The sequence below is a fragment of the Agelaius phoeniceus genome, chromosome 10 (genome assembly GCF_051311805.1).
Source record: "Agelaius phoeniceus isolate bAgePho1 chromosome 10, bAgePho1.hap1, whole genome shotgun sequence".
NCBI lineage: Eukaryota > Metazoa > Chordata > Aves > Passeriformes > Icteridae > Agelaius > Agelaius phoeniceus.
This window is the reverse complement of record NC_135274.1, coordinates 14,864,335-14,884,557: the sequence shown is the minus strand read 5'-3', so window position 1 is coordinate 14,884,557 and position 20,223 is coordinate 14,864,335. Positions and strand designations below refer to the sequence as shown.

General features: G+C 41.8%; 1 protein-coding gene across 13 annotated transcripts in view; it reads left to right on the top strand.

The window, feature by feature from the left end:
- Positions 1-3,934: 3,934 nt before the first annotated feature.
- The window catches only part of DLG1 (discs large MAGUK scaffold protein 1), a 141,521-nt gene continuing 125,232 nt past the window's right edge, over positions 3,935-20,223 (top strand). For 8 of the 13 annotated variants that reach the window (XM_077183965.1, XM_077183964.1, XM_077183962.1 and 5 more), the window contains exons 1-3: positions 3,936-4,083; positions 4,349-4,480; positions 18,532-18,698. In XM_077183965.1, coding sequence (XP_077040080.1) covers positions 4,065-4,083; positions 4,349-4,480; positions 18,532-18,698 — 318 coding nt within the window. In that variant the 5' untranslated portion in view covers positions 3,936-4,064. Of the gene's footprint in view, positions 4,084-4,348; positions 4,481-18,531; positions 18,699-20,223 lie in introns of all 13 variants that reach the window. The other 5 variants (XM_077183956.1, XM_077183955.1, XM_077183953.1 and 2 more) reach the window with 1 other exon arrangement.

The following is a 20,223-nucleotide window of genomic DNA, read 5'->3' as shown; positions in this document are numbered from 1 at the left end:
ATTTCTTTTTACTAAAATTAATACTATAATTATAGTATTCTAGAAACATTCCACCTTATACACCAGTGTCCATCTTTAATTATGAACAGATGTACCTGTATTTATTTAATATTCTATTTCACCTTCTGTTGTAATGGAATTTGTCTCAGCTTGTAACTACTGTATTTTTTTGGCCATACTAATAACTGTAAATTCTTGCCATGTGATGATGTCTGCAGTCCTTTTTTTCTTGGTGTTCTTGTGTTGATTGACATTGTGTGTGAATCTTGGGAATGTTTTTTGAAGTCTCCTGTTCTGAGTTCATTATCCCTCTGCAGTTGCTGTGTGGGACATCATCTGCCACACATCCACTGCCATTGCCAGTTTGAGAAGTGCACATTGTCAGCTGCCTCCAGTGGGATTTAGGGGTTCACCAGGTAGCTGGCATGAAGTCAAACCCCTCCATGTCCTGCTGCCCTGCCTGTGGCCAAAGTGTGACTGCCCCCAAACATAAGAAGCCTGACAGCATTCTTGTTCCCTGTGGTGTGGTGCCAGCTGGCCAGGTGATATTTCTAAAGCAGAAAGAGCCATTTTCAAAGTGGCAGCTGGAGTGCTTTGAGGAGTAGGAGCTGCTGTGGGATCAGGTACAAATCTGTGGCAGGGCTCACTACTATGATCACTTGCCAGAGCAGGCAGCTGCCAACAAGTTCTGGCACAGTTTCCCCAAGTGGGAAAACATCATTTCTGTTTCACTACAGTTTATGAAACTGGGGTTCTGAGGCTCTGACACAAAGCTGCTTTTTCCCCGTGTACAAATGGCATGGGCTAGGATCAGGTGGCTGTTACAGAAGGTTTTCCAGGGAAAAAGCTTGTGCTGTGCTGGCCTCCCTGCTGCCAAGAGCTGCCTGGTCCTGTATCACACATCCCCCTGAGCAGTACGTGTGCTGTAACAAGCTGCCTGTCCCTGCCAGAGCCCATCCCAGGCAGAACACCCCAGACACGCTCCTGGCAGCAGCTGCAAAGGGGATTTTAAAGGGAAATCTGAGGGCAGCGAGAAAAGGCCATTGGTCACATCCTCAGATGCATCTGAGGACTAAAGTGGCAATGGGCTGCTGCCTTGTGTAATTGTCCTGGAGCTCCTCTGCCAAGGGTCATTTTGGAGCACAGCCAGGGCGTGTTAAGCACAGCATGATGCTGTCTTCTACACTGACCACATCAGTCACAATTTAAGTACAAGCTTTTCTGCATGCTGCCTGTAGTGGTTTGATTTAAATGATATCGTTCAAGTTGTGGCACAAATGATGCTCTGCTTCACACTCAGTTTTCCCTTCCTCCAAGGGAACTACACAATTTCCTGAAAGCTGGAGCCTGAAAAAGACAATGTGTAACACAGGATGGTTTTGCAACACTGGCTGTAGCTGCAATGTTGCTAGTAGGAAAGTAATTTGCCATTCGTGGGATATTTTCTATATGTGCTGGAATTTCAAGCCCACTTTTCATTCTGAAGTTTAATTCTGTGATTTCTGGTTCAACTGCTTTCAATCAGCAAATACCCTCCTAGAACAGAAACAGAAGTGCCAGGAACCAGCATCGTTCTCTGAGGTACAATAAAGCTCACCTAATTGCTTCCTGACTTGCTGATCCATCACCCTGACCCCCTCTTTGATGTTTTCTTTTTTTTTTTTTTTTCTAGAGCATTAGTAACAAGTGAGAAATGCTGTCTCAGGGTGTTATATATGGGATTATTTCTCTATCCCCAGCACAGTGACCGTATGTAATGGGATTATCTCTTATTTAAAATAAAAAAAGACTTGGAAACATCAAATATTGTGTATGAAAAAGTAGTTTCATTATGGTGGTTCCTTTAATAGTAAAAAAGGCCAAAACAACCTTTTATATTTTGTTTTGTAATAATACATTTTTGTCAGTCAGCAAAACCAACCAAAATTCTGCAGATGTTTCTTTTCTGCTAGCTAAATTTAGATTGTTCTTCCTCTCCCTCTGTATATATATTCCTCTGACATCAAGAGGGCTATTGCCCCTTTACAGCACATTTATTGCTGTTGTAAACACTGAAAACTGATGAGGCCAGATAATGGAGGCTTCTGCCAATGTGCCTTCTTAGCCTGCTTTCATTTCAAAATATCTGAACTGGTACCAGCTGGTGCCAAAATTCTGAGATATGAAAATACAACAAGAAAGGAGGAAAATGGGCAATGTGTGTGAGCACTAAATGTATGTTCTGCTTGCTTCAATGAGATGTGTGAACACTTTCACAGTACATAGCTCTGGGAGCAGGAGAAACTCCTGGCATAAATCAAAGAACAAAACACAGGACTATTGGGAGGGAGAAAGAGAGAGGCCTTTTCTAGATCTGGGTTAGATCTGTCATGGTGTAAGTTTTCTTAAGATTAGGTTTTTGCCAAAGAGAAACCTGGTTCTGATTTTTGACTTCAAATTTGTGAGAGTTGCCCAGAGACTCTTTTTAGGTTCTTTGGGTAAGTTCTTGAACACTTTCAGTTGTGCTTCAATCTAAAAAGTGTAAATGGAAATGTGAGCTTGGATCAAAAAAAAAAAAAAAAAAAAAAAAATCATATCAGCAGTATTTGCCTTGAACTTTCAAGTCTCTTTCTGCCTCTCATATGTGTATACATACAGGGTTTGAAGTGTATCAGATCAGAGGCTCTGCCCATCTGATTGAGAGATAAGTTAACATTCCCTCTTAGAACAAGAGTTACCTCTACATCCACCAGCCTTAATACACATTTCCTTTTAATGGGTATATAGAATATGCTGCAAAGACCATTTAGCTCATGTTTCTATCCAAGGCACCCATTTCTATGCCCTGTTAGCTCTTTGCCATCTTACAAAGAAACAAGCTGTTTTGCCTTTGGAGGTAACTCCTTGCCATTTCCATGCCAGTTTTGAGAAAGGAACTATCATGATTCTGACCAGTCTCCGATGTCAGCCTATGCAGCCCATTGCTGAGACTTTCCAGGAAGCAAGGCTTTTCATGTTTTCTCCCATGATGTCCTTATGCTCTCTGTTAACTGAGGCAAACCTATTTCTTTATCTTTCCTCGAGTCCTTCCTCCTCATCCTAGCCTTCACCAGGCTGACCGAGGGAAAAAAAGCCCCAGCAACAGGTGGGTGCCAGTGCTCCGTGTGTTACTTATGGAGGAGGTATCTCTGTCCTCCTGTCTGTCCCTTGCCCTGCCGTAACGCGCTCCGGGCTCCCCGCAGCCGGGCACGGCTCTACCCGCGCTTCTCCAGGGCAGGACCGCTCCGTGCCCGGCACTCCCACAGTCCCGTCACGGGCTTTTGGTGCGAGTTGCCCACAATCTCCCGCGGTGGAACAGGGACAAGCGGTACCGTAGGTACCCGGCACACCTGGAGCCGCCCCGCCCTCCCGCAGCCCACGCCGGGCACCGCCAGCGGCGCGCCGGGGACGGCGGCGATCGGCTGCGGGGACGCTCGGGGCGGGTTCCGCCGGGGCCGGTTCCCACTGCGTTCCCGGTGTCGGTGCCCGGTGCCGGTGTCCGGCGCTGGAGCCCCGCGGTGCGGGCGCGGCGGGCGGGGCGGGGCGGCCCCTTTAAGGCGGGGAGCTCTCACCTGCCTCCTCCCCCCCCCGCCAAGGTACCGGCCCCGCGCCGGGCCCTGATTGGGCGCCCGCCGGGCCCGGTCACGTGGGGGGGGCGCGCTCCCCCAGCCTCCAGGCCGCCATTTTGGCTGGAAAGTTTGGAATTTCCGAGCAGTGCGGGCGGGAGGCGGCGGGAGTGCCCCAGCCCCGTCCGGCCCGGCTCCGGCCCGCCGCGCCGCCTGCACCGCGCTGTCCCGCCCGCCCGGTCCGGCCCGGCGCCGCCCGGCCCGGCTTGCCCCGCGTCGCGCCGAGGCGCCGCGGCGGCGCCGGCGGGAGCCCCGCGCGGAGCCGCTCGCTCGCCGGGCGGTGGGGTCGGTCCGGCGGGGCGGCCGCCGCCCCCCCGCGCCCGGCCGGCAGGGGGCGCCGCCCCCCGCGCTGCCCCGGGCCGCGCTCCCGGCCCGCGCGGCGGAGCCCCGGGGCAGCCCCGGGCGGGGGCGCGGGGCGCGATGCCCGTCAGGAAGCAAGGTGAGCGCCGCACGGCCGGGAACGGAGCCGCCGGGGCTGCCGGCTGACAGCTGCCGCCGCCGCGGCGGGACGGGCGGGGGGGCGGCCGGCGGGAGCCGCGGGGCCGCGGGCGCGCCGAGGGCACCGTCCCGCCCGCGCTCTCCCGGCTGCGAACAAAGGAGCCGCCGCGCCGCGCCGGGGCGGTCCCGGCCCCGGGGGCTTGTTGCATCCCCGGTGCTGTGCCCGGTGCGCCCCGGTCAGTCGTGTGTCTGCTCTCCGCTTGCAGATACCCAGCGAGCCCTGCGCCTCCTGGAGGAATACCGCTCCAAGCTGAGCCAGGCGGAGGATCGGCAGCTGCGGAACTCCATCGAGCGTGTCATCAGCATCTTCCAAAGTAACCTTTTCCAGGCTTTGATAGGTAAAGCTCGGCTTCGTTCAGTTTGTGCGCCAGCCGGTCGGGTCTTGCCGATGCTGTCACTTGGGGTGTTAAGGGCAAAAGGTGTTTTACCCGCGAGTTAGAAGCCATGTGCTTCTTGTCGTTGTGTTTTTGTTTTGCATAGTAACACACGTGTTGTTACAGATCAACAGTTCACTTGTTACACGTACTTTCTTTATTTGAGGCTTTTAACTGGTCCAAACTGCTTAAAACTGTGGAGTAGTTTTTAATTGTGACACGTTGTCCTGGATTTCTTTAGATTGTTTCTCCGTGCATCTTTGTTCACCTGATAAATTTCTAAGGAGGGTGGGGTTTTTTTCTGTCTGTATGTAACAGGTTAGTGAATTACTTGAAATCTGTTTAGTATAAGGAATCAGGCAATTCCTCTTGAAGAGTCTCTACAAACATCACAAAGTGTATAACTCAAGTGCAGATTTAACCTAAAGTAAATGAGAAGAAGCCTCTAATGCTTCAGGGAGTACTACAGTCATCTCTTCTCCTTTGTTGCATTTTAAAGTATAGTGAAAGCACTATTAAATCTCAGTTTATAGTCGTTATAGTGCTTGACTTGATATGTTCCCATAAGTTCTTAGAAGCACTTGCATGTAATTTTGAATTTCCTGCCAGTCTGTTTGGAAAAAAATCCCTGAGCATAAATAGAACTTGCAGAATCCTGTCTTTATTTGGAAACTTCTGCAGAGCAACAGTGAGAAGTGGTTTCTTCTTGATTGATTGTCACTATCTTTATGACAGCTACTGTTAGTTTACCCTCAAGAATAAAATTTGTTCTGCATCCTTGTCTTTTAATAGTAACCAGTGTCTGAATTGGACTAATGGCAAACATTGTAGCTATATTTGTTGCTGCACTTACTACATGGTTACTGTGCCAGGGTGCACATCTTCCTTCACAGGGCTGCAGCTTCTTTGAACCTCTGTTGTGGTGAAAGCATGGGGACTGGTAAAACATAAACATGCTGAACGCTTTCTTCTGGAGTATTTATTTCATCTTGTGTAGATTTTCAAAGACAGTAGTTGTGCTGGTTTCTTTTCTTAACATGTGACTTTATGAAGGGTAGTTGTGCAAATAGGTCACTTAAAAGACTTTTCCTTATGGGAAGTCTGCATTTCCCTTCACTACATAGCTGATGCTGATCAACTCCATGATGAAAAGCTAAACATAATCCTTGTGGGACACGTGTAGACAGATTGACTCTGGCAGATCAGAATGCTGAAATCTTGTGTCAAATATTTAATGTGCAGCAGCAGCACTTTTTATTTTCATCCAGAAAACTTCAGTGTTGACTGCCATTTTTCTTGTTCTGGGAGTGTGTATGTGTGAGTTCTTTATTTTAAAACTCTACAAGGTCCATGCAGTACTCTGTTTTCTCCCCTTCATTGAAAAGATACCAGTCTGTTAGCCTTTGATATTCAAACTGCAGGATGTAGTTTCTCCATGTATGAATCTTCATTGTTTATAACTCTACACCTAGTAGAGTAGAGGACTTGAAGTAGCAGGCAGCCTCCTGTCTGCTGGCTTTGTTCTGCAAGAGCAGAAAGGGGGAGTGGGTTGTTGCCTGGCTGGGCTGGGTGACCTGTTTTCTGGGCTTGTAAGAAGCTGCACATTGCAGCCACAGGACCCTTGTTCTTGTTGAGTTCAATTCATCTGTGCATGCACACCAGGTGCTTCTTGGGCAGGTTGCATTCACTTTGCATTTCCTGGGTCCCTGTATGATGGTTTATTAGGTTGCATACATATGTTCCCAAACCATCTGGCAGAAGGCTGGTACTTGCCAAGCCATTTATGCTGTCAACTTGGGTCTTTCTCCTTTAACCTGCTACTTTCTGTGCAAATGTCAGGGGAGTTCTTGTTCCTGGCAGGCTGCTCCTGGCTGCTGTTTTCCTGGCTGCTCTTTTCCTGCTTTCTTTTATGGTGTGATTGCTGCAGGAGGGGCTTAAGGAGTGGGGAGACTCCCTGGAAAGATGTGATCTGGAGCATGGCTGCAGTTACTGGGAAGGCCTGGAGCTGGCTCCTGCTTCTCTTGTTTCCATGAAGATCTGGGAGCAGGCTGGATGAAGTGTTCAGATGTGCTGGGGGTTAGACTTACCTGGAATTCTCTCTTGGTCATTGCTTTATGGCTGAATTTGAAGTGTGCATTTTATAGAAGTTGTGATGTGCTCCCAACTGAAATAGCCAGTGCTGTTCTGGAAGCAAGTTTCAGGCTCAGCTATACCAAGTTACTGCTCTTATAGATGCTTCTTCCAGAAAGTGTTTTTACTTTTAGTTTCTGGTTTGGGTCCTTTTTTTTTTTAATTGAACAACACTAAAAAAATCCCCACCAAACTTCATCCATTTATTTTCTGCTTTTTCTGCTAAGTTACTGCACTATATCCAAGACTTGTTTGCCCATAGTAGGTAGGTTTGTGAAGGTTGTAGTCAGGATCCGCTGTCAACTTCATGTATCTTTTTTAGTATAATTTTTGACTTGGCAATCAAATGCTGTTCTTTCATGCAATAAATAGCATTATGCACAGAAATACATCTTTGAGTTTATAATGGAGGAAATTAAATATTCCTGAAAACTACAGATTTTAGCAGTGTTTCATGTTTTTAGATATTAAAAGGTTTTAATGATTAAAAGGGTTTTTTTAATGATGTCCATTTGGGCACTGAAGAGTAAGTAATATTAATTTTTAATTTGAAGCTTTATCTTACCATCTCCTTTTAGTCCTCTCAATAAAGTTTTAGTTTAGCAATCTACAAGTTTGACCTTGTTCTTAAATTATGACTTTAAATGGTTTGAATTAGATCAGTAACCAGGCAGTGTGAACAGCCAGTGTCACTGGAGCCACATTGCAAGTGTTACATTTTAAGTGATGTAACTGTAAGAACTTTGAATCTGTAACAAAAGTTGTAACCACATGTGACCTCCTTAAAACAGTCTCTGAAAAATTTTTATATTTTCTATCTTCCATAATGTGCTATTTTCCATTGCTTCAACCAACTATGTGAAATAATGTCTAGAACTTTAATTAAATGAATACCAAGGGCCTGTAATTGAAATCAATTTGAGAATTGTGTCAGTTTCGAGTCAATTTCCTTTAGTACAGGCTCAAAAACGTGTGGTATCTTTTCTAGTTGTTGATTTCTTGTTTTCAGTTAAAACAGCTTGTTTCCAATATTCTGATCATTGGTGAGCCAAATTATGAAGAGACCAAAGGAAAATATCCATTTATAGAACCATGGGGTAGACTTATTTCACTTTGGGAAGGCATTTGATATTTATCTTCAAATAGGGAGATAATTATTCTGTAGGTGAGTTCTCCTCTCAGCTTAGGTACTCTTTTACCTTTTCAGAAGCTACAGGTTCTTGAAAAGGTACAGATATATTTATATTTTTGAAAATATAGGAAGAAAAACCCTTCCATGCAAAAGTAACACTTCTGACATAAAAACGTATGAAGCAGACTTCTGTTTATATGCATAATATTTTTGCTTAATTAAGATCTGCTTTTAATGGGTGTCATGTTGAGGTTTACCATATTAAAATAGACTTCTAAAATTAAAAATATTACAGCTATAGCTAGAGACATAAGGTAGTTTGCTACTTCAGAAGCATTCATTTTCTTGACAAGAACTAACTCCATGTGCACTGGTGCCAGAAAAAGGGAATTCTAGCAGAGTCTCTACATATGCTGGTAATGCAGTTGGCTGTGCTACCCTTCTTGCCTAAAGTAGGGTGGTTCTCTGTCTATCTATCTAATCTATCTATCTAATTTTGTAACTGTGAATATACAGGCTTTTTGGTATAAAATGGCAAATCTGACCAGGGAAGGTTCAATGTGTTGAATTTTCTTGTGTAAGCAGTCTCATTTGTTTCACTTATAGTCCTTTTGCATGAAGACCTGCTTGAAAATTGTGCTTATGTGCTGGCTCTTCCTAGCACTAAACATCCAGTGTAGGAAATTTTAAATTTAAAAAAATGTAGTTTTTTCAGTAATCCTTACTAAACCAAAGAGCAGCTTCTCCCAGTGAACATGAGGATACTTTTAACCATAGTTTGGATGAGCCTTATTAATTGAACAAAACATATTACAAATGCTGTTAATACATTTTTACACCTTAGAAAAGTAAGTCCTGTCTCTGAAAATTTTGAAAAAAGTTCATGATTCCATGAAAGCTCTTTGTTCAGGTTTCTCAGCAGTGTGATTCAGACTGAAAATTCTAGGAATATAAAACTCAGTCTGCAGATTTCTCATCTCTGTCCACATCGGCTTTCTGAACTAAATTAGGAAAACAACCCTAGATTTTAGACTGAAGTAGATTGGATTGGATCAACACTCCTCAAAGCTGGTCCACTTTGGAGTGGACTGACCACATTCCTGCTGCCTGGAGTGTGGTCTCAGCTCACTGTGTGTGGCAGCTCTGGAGCCCTTCTCACTCCTCACTGAGCCACCTTGGCAATATTTCCTCTACTTGCTGGCTAACTGGAAATCAAACACAGTTAAACACAAGCTCCTCTTCTGAACTGAAACCAAAAGTACTTGTTTTTGGGGAAGCCTCAGTTAGAAGTTCTATCTCAGCAGTGTGTTAATAGAGCACATGCCATGATGGCACAGTTAACTCTGCCAATCAGCTCAGGCCTTCCCATTTCAGAGCTTACTGAAGCCTTAGAGCCTTTCAGACTCTGCTGAGTAAGATTTACATCAAGAATGCAGAAATTCTAGATGGTAAGTTGAGGATCTTGTTATAGTCAGTGAATATTGCTGGGGTTTATTATGTTTTTATTAGAGGAAGGTTTAGGGACAATTGGATCTTTTGTAACATTGCATAGTACTGAAATTGCTGCAGGTGCTAAATAGGTTATTCTCACATCAAAATCTTATCCTTGCTGCATTTTTGTGACTTTTTTCCCAGACTGCAGCTTCTGTGATACAATATCTTTACTCATGTTTGAAGCTGAAGCATCCATACAGTATAATCCTTGCAACTTTGAGATGTTCATCGACTTCTGTACAAGTTTTCTAAGGCTTATACTGTGGTTATGCTTGCTTTGGTCTCCTTTGAATACACAGAAGTTGGTCAGTTGGACAGAAATTTGACTTAGGGTTGTGTTTACAAAGGTTGTTAAGTTCTTGATTACTTTCATCCAGCTGGAGGGAGGATAAATATTTTAGTTGGTGTCCAGATGACTGGAATGTTAGTTCAGCCATTGTTAGTATGTTTCAGTGCAGTTTGTCTGAATGTCCCAGTCTTTGGAAGAACTTCATGTCTTACACTTCAAGAAACCTAATAATAAGTGAGGCAGTCTCATTGCTCCTCTTTTTTAACTTTTAATTAAGAATTACTTACAATTTTGTATGTAGCTCAGTTTGATGGCTAGCTTGCTTTTTAAAGTTTTTTCCACCCTGTATTGCATGTGTGTGTGACAGGGCAATGTATTGAATTTTTGGGATTAGGTGCTGCTTTTGGTAGCCTAAAATAGCAAGTAAGTAGTAAGTTGAGTAGCTACTGGTATGCAGATAAATAGTATTGTGGCAAAAGTTTATCCTTGTGGTATTTCACTGACTGTGTATTCAGTGTTGAATTGCTGCACTGTAGAATATATCAATTGCAGTTTTCTCTTCCCAGGGTTACCATTGAAAGGGTCTGCTGACAAAAAAACCCATTTTCAATAAATCTACTGTTCATCCAGTGGCTGAAAAGACAGTATAAATTTTGAATAATTGGTGTAGTTTCCAGGTTCTGGGAAAGTTTGCCCTCTGGCCTGTCCTTGCTTTATTTCCCATGTTATTTCACCTCTTTTCCCTAGGTGTGCTGCCTACTCCTCCCCTGCTTCTGTCTGTGTTCCTGGATTTGCTCCTCATTTCCCTCATCATTTCCTTCAGTGCTGGGTACAGTGTAGGGGAAGGGGGAAAGCATGAGAGAGGATATTTGTCCTGATCTTAGTCCAGCTTCCATGGTGGTCTAGCAGCAAGGGCAGAACACCTTGTTCAGCTCTGTGGCTGGAATGCCATGTGCCCCCTGTGCATCTGCTTTGCCTGTGTTTTGAGAGATGGAGCTTGTTTTGGTGCAGGGGGAAAGAATATTCAAAGAAACTGAACTGTAGCAGCTGACTAGGAGTCTCCTGGCACAGATGGTTTCCTGAATTATAACTAGGCCAAATTTGCAAGATTGTTAAGAGACTGCAGAAGGTGTAGGGCTGACACTAGAATAACCTCCTTAGCTTCGTGTTCTTTCCCCAAGTTAGGGGAGGCTCTAGAGTTCTTTGGTAAAGCTTTTATAGGAATCTTGTCATGTGTGAGTATCTTCCCAGCCATGCCCTCAAAACAGCTGACTTATTTTGCTTGAAATGAAAAAGTCGGCCTAAGACAGAGAAGCTGCAAGGAGAGCATGTGAGCAAATTGTAAAAGCGCTGCAGCTTTAGGTGGTTTTCAGAAACTTGGGTTAAAATTTGGCTGCAGGAGACACACAGGTGTTAGTGCTGGAGGAGATGCTGCTCTGTGGCACACCCAGCCTTGTGTTGCCACCACTGCCACATAATTACCTTGGAGCCTGAGCTTGCTGCAGGTAGAAGAAAGCAGTGCTTGTGCAATCTCATGTGAGCAAAGCTGTCCCCCTGTATGGAAGCTCAGCTTGGAGGGTTAAGTCAACTCATCCCAAAACTTGTTTGATTTTTTTTTAATACATTTGTCTGGTGAGAAACATCATCAGTCCTATATACTGCCATTATCTAGGGGACATACTGCAAATAAGGCTTAATAGTGAGGTTTTTGTTGCCACTGAAAACAGTAGTAAATGCATTCCTTTAAGAAAAAATTACACTGTTCTAGTGACTACTGGTTTGCAACTGGTGTTGAGATATTTGGGGAGGGTGGACAGTTGGGAGTTCATTTTTAGTTTGGATACTTGTTTGTTTGGGGGTTGGGAGGTTCTTCGGGTTTTTTTTCTAGGCTTAGGCTGGTGACTAAGTGTGCATGAGGCAATATTAAATCAGAAAGTTTAGACAGCAGAATATTCTGTCAGCTTTCATCTGTGTGTCAGTTTTTCCTACCTTAATTCTGGACATAGAAGATGCTGTGGGTTTCTGAAGGAAAATTGGATAGAGGCAATGTGGAGCACTTTCTAAGGAAAGACTGGATGTGACACATGGTATAGTTGACATGGTGGTGTTAGGTCATAGATTGGACTTAATCTCAGAGTTCTTTTTACTAATTGATTCTGTGAAGTTATGGTGAAAGAGGTGTTAGTAACCAAAGAGGAAAATATGAATGAGTAGTTTGGGAAGTATAAGTGGTCAGACTGGTAAAGAGTTGAATTTGTCTGAGGGTAAAAAGCAGCTAGAGGAATAAAAGCAAACAATTAGATAAGCACCAATTAATGAGAACTGGAAGTGAGAAGTGGAAAATAACATCTGGAATTTGAGTTAAGCAAAGAAGTGTGTGCAGAAAGGATGTTCAAAGGGTAGGACACACTTACTGAAGCTGCTGAAAGAGCTGGGGATCAGTAGCTGAGTGCTGCAGCTTGTGGCAAGGGATCTTGTGGAACAGAATGTGTAGTGAGAAAGCTGCACCATGAGTTGCTCCTTAAATTTTTAAGAGGTCTTGATTGTATGCGGCAGTTTTAAAGAAGAAACAGATCTCCAAACAGCCAACCCTGAAAGGGGCTTTACAGGGGTTGTGATGAGGCTGTTTTTCACTTCTCATAGTACAAATGCAAACATTTATTTTTGATCAGACACACACCATGACAACACAACCATTAAATACACAAAGAGAATGCTTACTTAACTGTGGTCAGTGGCTTGGTAAATGGACATGAAGCTTTTGTTGGTCTTTGTATTTTTTTGTTGATCACTAATTATGCAGTTTTCGGGCTGTGCTTTACTTGTATTAAATGGATATTCTTAGCTTGACATAGCAGATGAAGTAAGCATGCATGATTGAGCCTTCCTTGGAGTTAGTAGGAGTTGCTTTATGACTGAAGAATGAAAGTCTGTAGTGTTGGCAGACTCCTTTGCCTGTTCTGACAGTGATCATGACTCTGTTTTGTCTATATATTCATTATGTTGGGCTGTTAAGAATTTGGCAGATACCATTTATCTCAAATTGCTCTGAACTGAAATAGCAGGTTGACCTTTGTTTTCGTTCTAGTAGTTTTAAGACTTAAGTTTTGAAGTGCTTTGGGTGCTTTGGCAGGAAGCCCTAAGAAATAAAGCTGTCTTTCTGTCCCCTCCTTGATTTAGAGAAGGACTTCATTTATTATGGGATTGCACCTTTTCCTGGACAACACACAGGTAGTCAAGTTCTTAACAAACCTGTTTCTTCAAATATGGGTAACATCATAAACAAAACCAGGCATTTGCATGTGCTCCATTCAGATGAACAAATGTCTGAGAAGAGGCAGACCAATGAGAGGTGACAAAGGAATTGCTTACATGGACTAAACAGAAATAGGTCAATTTCTAATGGAATTCATCAGCTCCTTCATTGCTTGCAAGTCTGAGGGAGGGCAGTGGCTTTGAGAGGTTCTCCTGAACAAAGCTGGTATTGAAAAACTTTGTGTGGTAAAGACTGTATGGTGAGGCAGAGTTATCTAGTGTTTTGTTACCTTTGGCTGTAATGGTTTGTTCTGCTGTTGAAGAAAAGGAACACCTGTAGAGTGCAGGATTTACTAAGTAGCTGAAGCATGTAAAACCTGGCCATGCTGCCATGCAGAAGGACCTTGACAAGCTGAGGAAATGGGAACCTCATGGAGTTCAACAAGTAGAAATGCAGAGTCCAGCACCTGGGTAGGAACAATGCTATATACTAACACATACTGTGTGTCACCCAGGTGGAAAGCAGTGCTGCAAGAAGGGATGTGGCTGGCCTGGTGACAAAAAGTCGACCATGATCTATAAGTGTGCCTTGGGGCAAAGGTGGTGAATAGTTTCCTGGGCTGCATTACACAGCCAGCATTAGAATTGCCAGCAGGTAAACCCCCCCACTTTGCATCTCAGAATGCAAAATATGAATTTAGATTTTATAAGAAAAATGAACAAACAGAAAAGAAACATAACTTCCTAAATTAATTCTTGCTCATAAGCAAAGCTGAGAACCTTCAGATCAGGATACAATTAATACAGCATACACAAATGGGATTGTTAAATCACATATATTTTGGTAGCAGTTTATACCTTTGTGTAGTGCATGATGTAAGGACAACAGTTCACTGGTTTACATGGACAGTGTCCAAAGCAGTCTGTTATAGTAAATGTGTTACTGTTTAAGTTCTTGAAATGCTAAGCTTGTGTGGAATTTCCTGGCATTTATTTAAGAAAAACCATCTATAACCCACAAATGGTCAAAATGCTTAAACTGTAAAAATGCAAAGCCCAAAACCAGTAGGTTACTATGATCATTAGAGGAATGCTTTCAATGTAAAAAAGAATAAACCACAGAATCATTTAAGGTGCAAAGGACCTTTATGATCATTGAGTCCAACCTTTAAGACAGCACTACCATTAAACATATCCCTAAGCACTGCACCTACAAGTCTTTTCAAGTCTTTTAAACACCTCTTGGGACTCTAACATTCTCCTGGATTTTTCCTGTTCCAATGCTTGACAGCCCTTTCAGAGAAGAAATTTTTCATTGTTTCAAATCCAAACCTCCCCTGGCACCACTTGGTCATATCCTCTTGTCCTATTGCTCGTTACTTTGAGGCAGACACTCATCTCAACTAGAACCTTGTTTCAGGTAAATAGTAAATGCCAATGACATTTAATTGGTTCCCTCTATACCATAATACAAAGGTTCAGTATCAGGTCTGAAACTAACATCATATAGAAAAATTACATGGAGTTGCTTGATGCTTGTTTGAAAACCAGAACATATTAAAAGTTGGTCAGAAAAGAACAGGGAGTGGGAGACTGAGCAAAGGGAATCTTTCCCATGGAGGTGTGCAGTGCTGACTGTTTCTTTCTCCTCACTGTTATGTTTTGTTGAAGTTATTGTTGTTTGCTAACATTCTGTGCTTCACTCTTTCTTCTTACTTTGCAGTTGCATTTGAATTTCTTATATATACTGTGTATTTTATATATACTGGATGTTCTTTTTTCTGTTACACTGAACTTTTTTTGCCCAGTTCTCAGGTTGCCTTCCTTTAACCAGTAATTAGCAGTTGCTGAGTTGTTTGTAGAGTTAAAGCCTCTGATACCATCCTGTGTCTTTTTTTGCAAGGCCTCTCTCGTCATGCTATGCTGTTGCTCTTCTATGCAGCTTTTTGTTCTGGGATCATAGGTAATCCATTCCCTACAGAATAACCCATTTTTATTGGTATGCATTAGCTGTTACACACACAAATGTCAGTTTGTACATTCAGTCTGTGTATGTGGGTGTACTTGTATTCATGTACAGCTTTTAGTTAGCTTTGGACAATTGTGTGATGTAACACTGAATGATTTCACATCTATTTATGTATACTATTTATGGATCATATGTAGCAGATATTTATTTGTGTGTTATATATAAAAATATTTATAGAAATAGGTGTTAGCTCACACAATTGTCTGAAGCTAAATAAAAGCCATGCAAGTGAGATGAGTCACCAATCATCTGGTCTTTAGATAGTTGGTGGTAGAGTTAGACAAGCTAAAACAAAGCTCTGGGCAGGCCAGGACAAGTGCAGAGACCTGGTTATTCAGTGAACACAAGGCCCATGGCCTGTTAGCAGCAATGCCTTGTATGTAGGTTTACACCATTCCCTTAAGAAAATGCTGTTAGGGGTATCCCATCTTTCACTTGCAAAGTTACAGTTACCAAAAGGTTCATGCATAAGTGAGCACAATGAGATTTTTTAGAACAGGCACTTATCTTAAGTTATCCTGATTACAAGTACTTCCCACTGAATCTATAGCAAAAAGTAGCAGACACTGCACATACCTGAACAAATGATAAGCAGAGGACTGATGTTTGATTTCCAAGGAGGAGGGAAGAAATTGATCTTAGAGTGGTGTCATGTTGCTTGTTGGAATCCTTGTCCTTGGAGGCAGATTCTTTAGACAGAATTGATGTAGTCTCTTGAAGTGCCCTCAAATATACTTTAGAAAAGAAAAGGATTTGGTTTTGCAGTTATGCTCTTCTTTTAATTACCGTGTTGTGGTTTTTAGTGAAGCTGGATCTCCCTTGTAAAGTAGATCTGGGTTTCAGTTTGTATTTGGCAGATAACTCTTGTTTGCTTTAAAAGTGAGCAGTTTTAGCTTCTGGTGTATCATGTTACTGGTGAACAAGCCTGTTCAAAGAGCAGAATTAAGATGAGTGGAGAATATGAGAAGGGGTGAACAATACACCAGCGAATTTCTTTTAGATTAAAAAACTGCAGTTTGTCACCATTCCTTAGCTCTTCACACTACTAATAGGCCAAGAAATAGAATTTTCTTTTGTGTAGGAGTTCTCCATTGCAGAACTGGTGGTCTGTCACTTGCTTTGTATAGGCTTTTATTCTTTGTGCTGTCAAACTTATTTCTGATTTGGCTATTTAATGTGGTTTTACTTGTAGGCAGACCAAATTCCAGGATGGTTTTCTCTGTTGCCTACCATTCATCACTTGTTGTCACTTTGGGTTCCTAAAACCCTGTGCTCCTATTTTTCAATGCTCCTTTTAATGTTCCCCTCTAGTTTCTAAATGTTCCCATCTGTGTTTCCTTTTAGTGTTGTGTGATACCTGGTTTGAATCAGTTTTCTTTAATTTAGTTTGAGATATAATCTCTCTTGGAATTAATATGTAAGAAAAATGCTGTAATATAAAAATAGCACATCTTAACTTGAAGAGGGAATCTGACCATAAATACAATTAAAACTTAGTATTTTACTACCTGCTATTTGTAATAATCAGAAAAATGTTGCAACTTGTCATGTGCTAACGCATTCTCACATCATTAACGTGTGATAAGTACATATTCAAGTGTGTTGAAATATTTTGGTGAGCTGATATATAGCTGTAGACAATAGGAAGAAATTTTTAGGTTTAATTTAGTAGGGTCTAGCTTTCTGGCTTTATAGAGTGTAACTGTCAGGTTTTATTCTTGTGGACCTAATCTGTTTAGGGTTCCTAGGTGGCTTGCCTATACTTGTACATACTTAATGTTTGCATTCTGAGTAGTAAAAATGGAAACTTTTTTTTAAGAAGGTAGATATTATCATATAGACACCAAGTTTCTAGAAACTTTGTGGATTTGGAGCATCTCCAGGATAAACATAAACTAATCCTCTCATTAAGTGGTGCATATTATGTCTTGCCATCTTTCAATAGCAAATCTATTGTGGTGTCCTCTGTGGAGGAGTGGAGGTGAGGTATGGGAAATGGTGTGCTTTTTGAAATGAGAGTTGTGCAGGAGGAATAAATGGCTACCTCCTCTGGCAGGGACTTAAAAGAGTAGTAGCAGAATTGAAAATCAGTGTCCTAGATTTCTGTTGCAAAACAGTTGCACAAATAACCCCTTCCCATAAATAATGTAGTGATCTTCCTGGCTTGGTTGCTGTGGATTGCAGCTATAGAATCAACTTAAACCACTGCCTATTTTAATACACAAAGTACTCTCTGTCAGGGGGGGAAAATCTTTACTGGGTGTGCTTGATTGATGTATTGATGTTAATGCAGCTACAAGACAAATTTGCAACTGAGGGAGCTAATGTGAAAGATAGATTTAAAGGCAATTTGTATCTCTTAGGCTGCTTTGCTCCTGTATATCTAGGTCACTTAACGTCTTCTGCAGCCCTCGCTGCTCGCTCTTCCAATCAGCAGCTCTAAGAGCAAGTATAACTTTAAAAATTAATGTAAGCTGTTGGTAGGAATTTGACTCTTGCTCAGAGGAAAGATACAAATGGAATTTGAGAATTTCAGTTTTCTGAACTGGTAGAGAGCAGAAGTGCAGTGACTATAAAAACACATAGGACTGTAATGCCAGCATCAGTAGTTGCAACTCTTAGTTGTGTGGGGTGGCTCTATAAAGGAATTGGTTATGGTGCCTCTGTTACTAACTCTGGGCTGTTGCTGGAAAGCTACAAAACTGCAGCTTAGACTCCTTACTCATGGCTGGGTCTAATTTCCTTTGGCTTACTGTGCTTGTATGTTTATCTTCTATGAAGTTGGTGCAATTAAAAATCAGGAATTTGCAAATCTGTTTAGCAGATTTTTACTTTGAATAAGAGACTAAAAGCTTTACAGGACAACTTCTTGCCCTTCCCTTAGCCTGTACCTTTTCTGATTTTTTTTAATGTATATGTTTATGGATGTGATTGCAGTTGTGGTAGCAACTTTGATACACCTGTACTTCATAGGAACACCTTTGGTGCTACTTTATAGTGTGTTATTTTTATTGATGCTTCATGGAGTGAGTAGGATGTCAATAAACAATATAATACAGCCAAATTTTTGTTTCCCAGAAGTTTCCAGCTGAGTCTTTAGGGTTATAAGAGAAAGCTGTTAATTAGTTCATAACTATGACTGGTAATTCATACTGTTAAGTTTTATCCTATTTCTGGTACTTAGAATGAAAAAGCAGATGATGACCTATCCTAATCAATTTTCCCTTTCCTAACTTCTTGCAGCCTCTCTCTCTCTTGCTGATTTCATCAGTGTACTTCTATTTCTGTGGCCATTTAATTGAAACATGTACAAAATAGATCTTCTAATATTGCCCTTGAACAGTAGATTTCAGCTAACCAAAGGCTACATTAGTTAAAATTATGTATACCAGAACTTGAAACATAGACACCCATCCCTTCCACTATTCCACTGCAGTTATTTCATGTACTTCTGCTGTTCCTGCTGCAGCCTGTGCTCCTGGGGTCTGTGGCAGAAGCCCAGAGTGAGTGGGGACAGAGTGAGTTGTGTGCACAGTGGGGGAGGTTCATGTGATTGTGGTGATCCCTATGAATTTACTCATGACAGATGAAGCCATATCTCATTTGTTTTGCAAGAGGAAGATGTAGTTAAAATCAGAATGTTAGAGTAACTATCATGCCTAACAACAATTTTTTTACATGTTTAGATATTCAAGAATTTTATGAAGTGACCTTATTGGACAATCCCAAATGCATTGATCACTCTCAGCCATCTGAACCAATACAGCCTGTGAATACCTGGGACTTCTCCAGCCTTCCAAGCACAACAGTGACATCAGAAACATTGCCGAGCAGCCTTAGCCCCAGCGTAGAGGTATGAGATAGAAATCTTCTTTTCTTGTTGAGACTATTAGTTCAACATTGTTCTCTAAGTTTCCTTTATTTTATAAAATATTAATTTTCTAAGAAAATGTACATTATTAAGATCAATAGTCATAGGGGATTTAATTATTGAAATGTTTAATAACATATATGCATTTTGCTTAGTCAAAAATTTATAAACTCATTTGTCAAATGTACCATTAAGTGACCATTAAAATGGATTTATGCTTTGATTTTGGAACCTCGCTGACAGGTTTAGTATGCTTCTACTTATCCATACTTGTGACTCTCGAGTCATTACTTCATTAATTATTTGGGAAATCTGAGGCTGTGTCTTTCTGATTAGTAACCTTTTCAGTCTGGGCACAAGAAGTTCTCTGTTACTTCTTTATCTATGTTCTGGAAGGACTTGTTTTTGAAAAGTATATGCAGCCAGTTGTCACTAGTGAGTGGTGAGAAAACTGATCAGGAAAATGCACATTCATGTACATTTTTGACTAAAACAAAATCTCCCTGCTCAGTTTAAACTTAAAATGTTCCTTGAGTATTTTTTCATTAGAGCTATTATTTGTCCCCAGAGAGGTGAACCTAGTTTGAAGTGTGCCCTGGAAAAAGTGCAGATTTCTCAGTAACTGAAGGCAGTGTGCTTTGCTGATCCATTTTCATGAAATGATTGTAGCGCTCAGGAGGAGGACTGGGAGAGATCAGCTGAAGGACTGGAGCCTGTAGGGAAGCTCAGGAACTTGCACTGCTCAGCAAGATAAAGGGGCTGGGATGCCTTAATGAGTGATTCTTTATCAGGGGCTGTTGGGACTGTGGAAGAAAGTTCACTTAGCTGCAGATCATGTGTGTGTGATGTGCTAATGAGTTTGTACAGCTAAAAGAAAATGCTTGTGCTCATTCTAGCTTTCAAATCTGTCATATTGAAGCTAGTATGAAATGCATCAGAAATGCTTTAAAGGAAACTGTAGATGAAATCCAAAACTTGTATTCTTTTGGAAAATAAAAAGTGGCCAGTGGATTAAAGGTCAGTCAAGCCAGGGGCATGAGTTACATATTACAAAGAACAGCCATTGAAATATCTTTACATGAAAAAACTGAGCAGCCTAAGCATACTGTATTTTTCAGGTTTGTAAGTAATTGAACACTGAGGAATTAAAGTTCTAGTTGAACTTGCAATGTGGGAATAGATTATTTTCTTTGATTATTTGTGAATCTTGGTAACACAAGATTATTATTAAAATTGTATGTCTCTGTGGAATCTATTACCTGAAATTGCATGGAGAGGGCCACTGTCATCACAATCACCTTAATGAATTGTCATGTTTGGAGGAAATGGGGCAATGCTAGTGTGTATGAGAAATAGCATGGAAAAGGCTATGGTGGTATTTGCCTGTATATCATCATCTACATCTAAGGCTTAGGGCTCTGGAATGTCCCTTCCTGCAGGTATGGTGGGAATGGCATCTCTTAGAAGCAGGAGGAAAAAGGAGCTGTAGACAGGAGGGCAGGCAAAG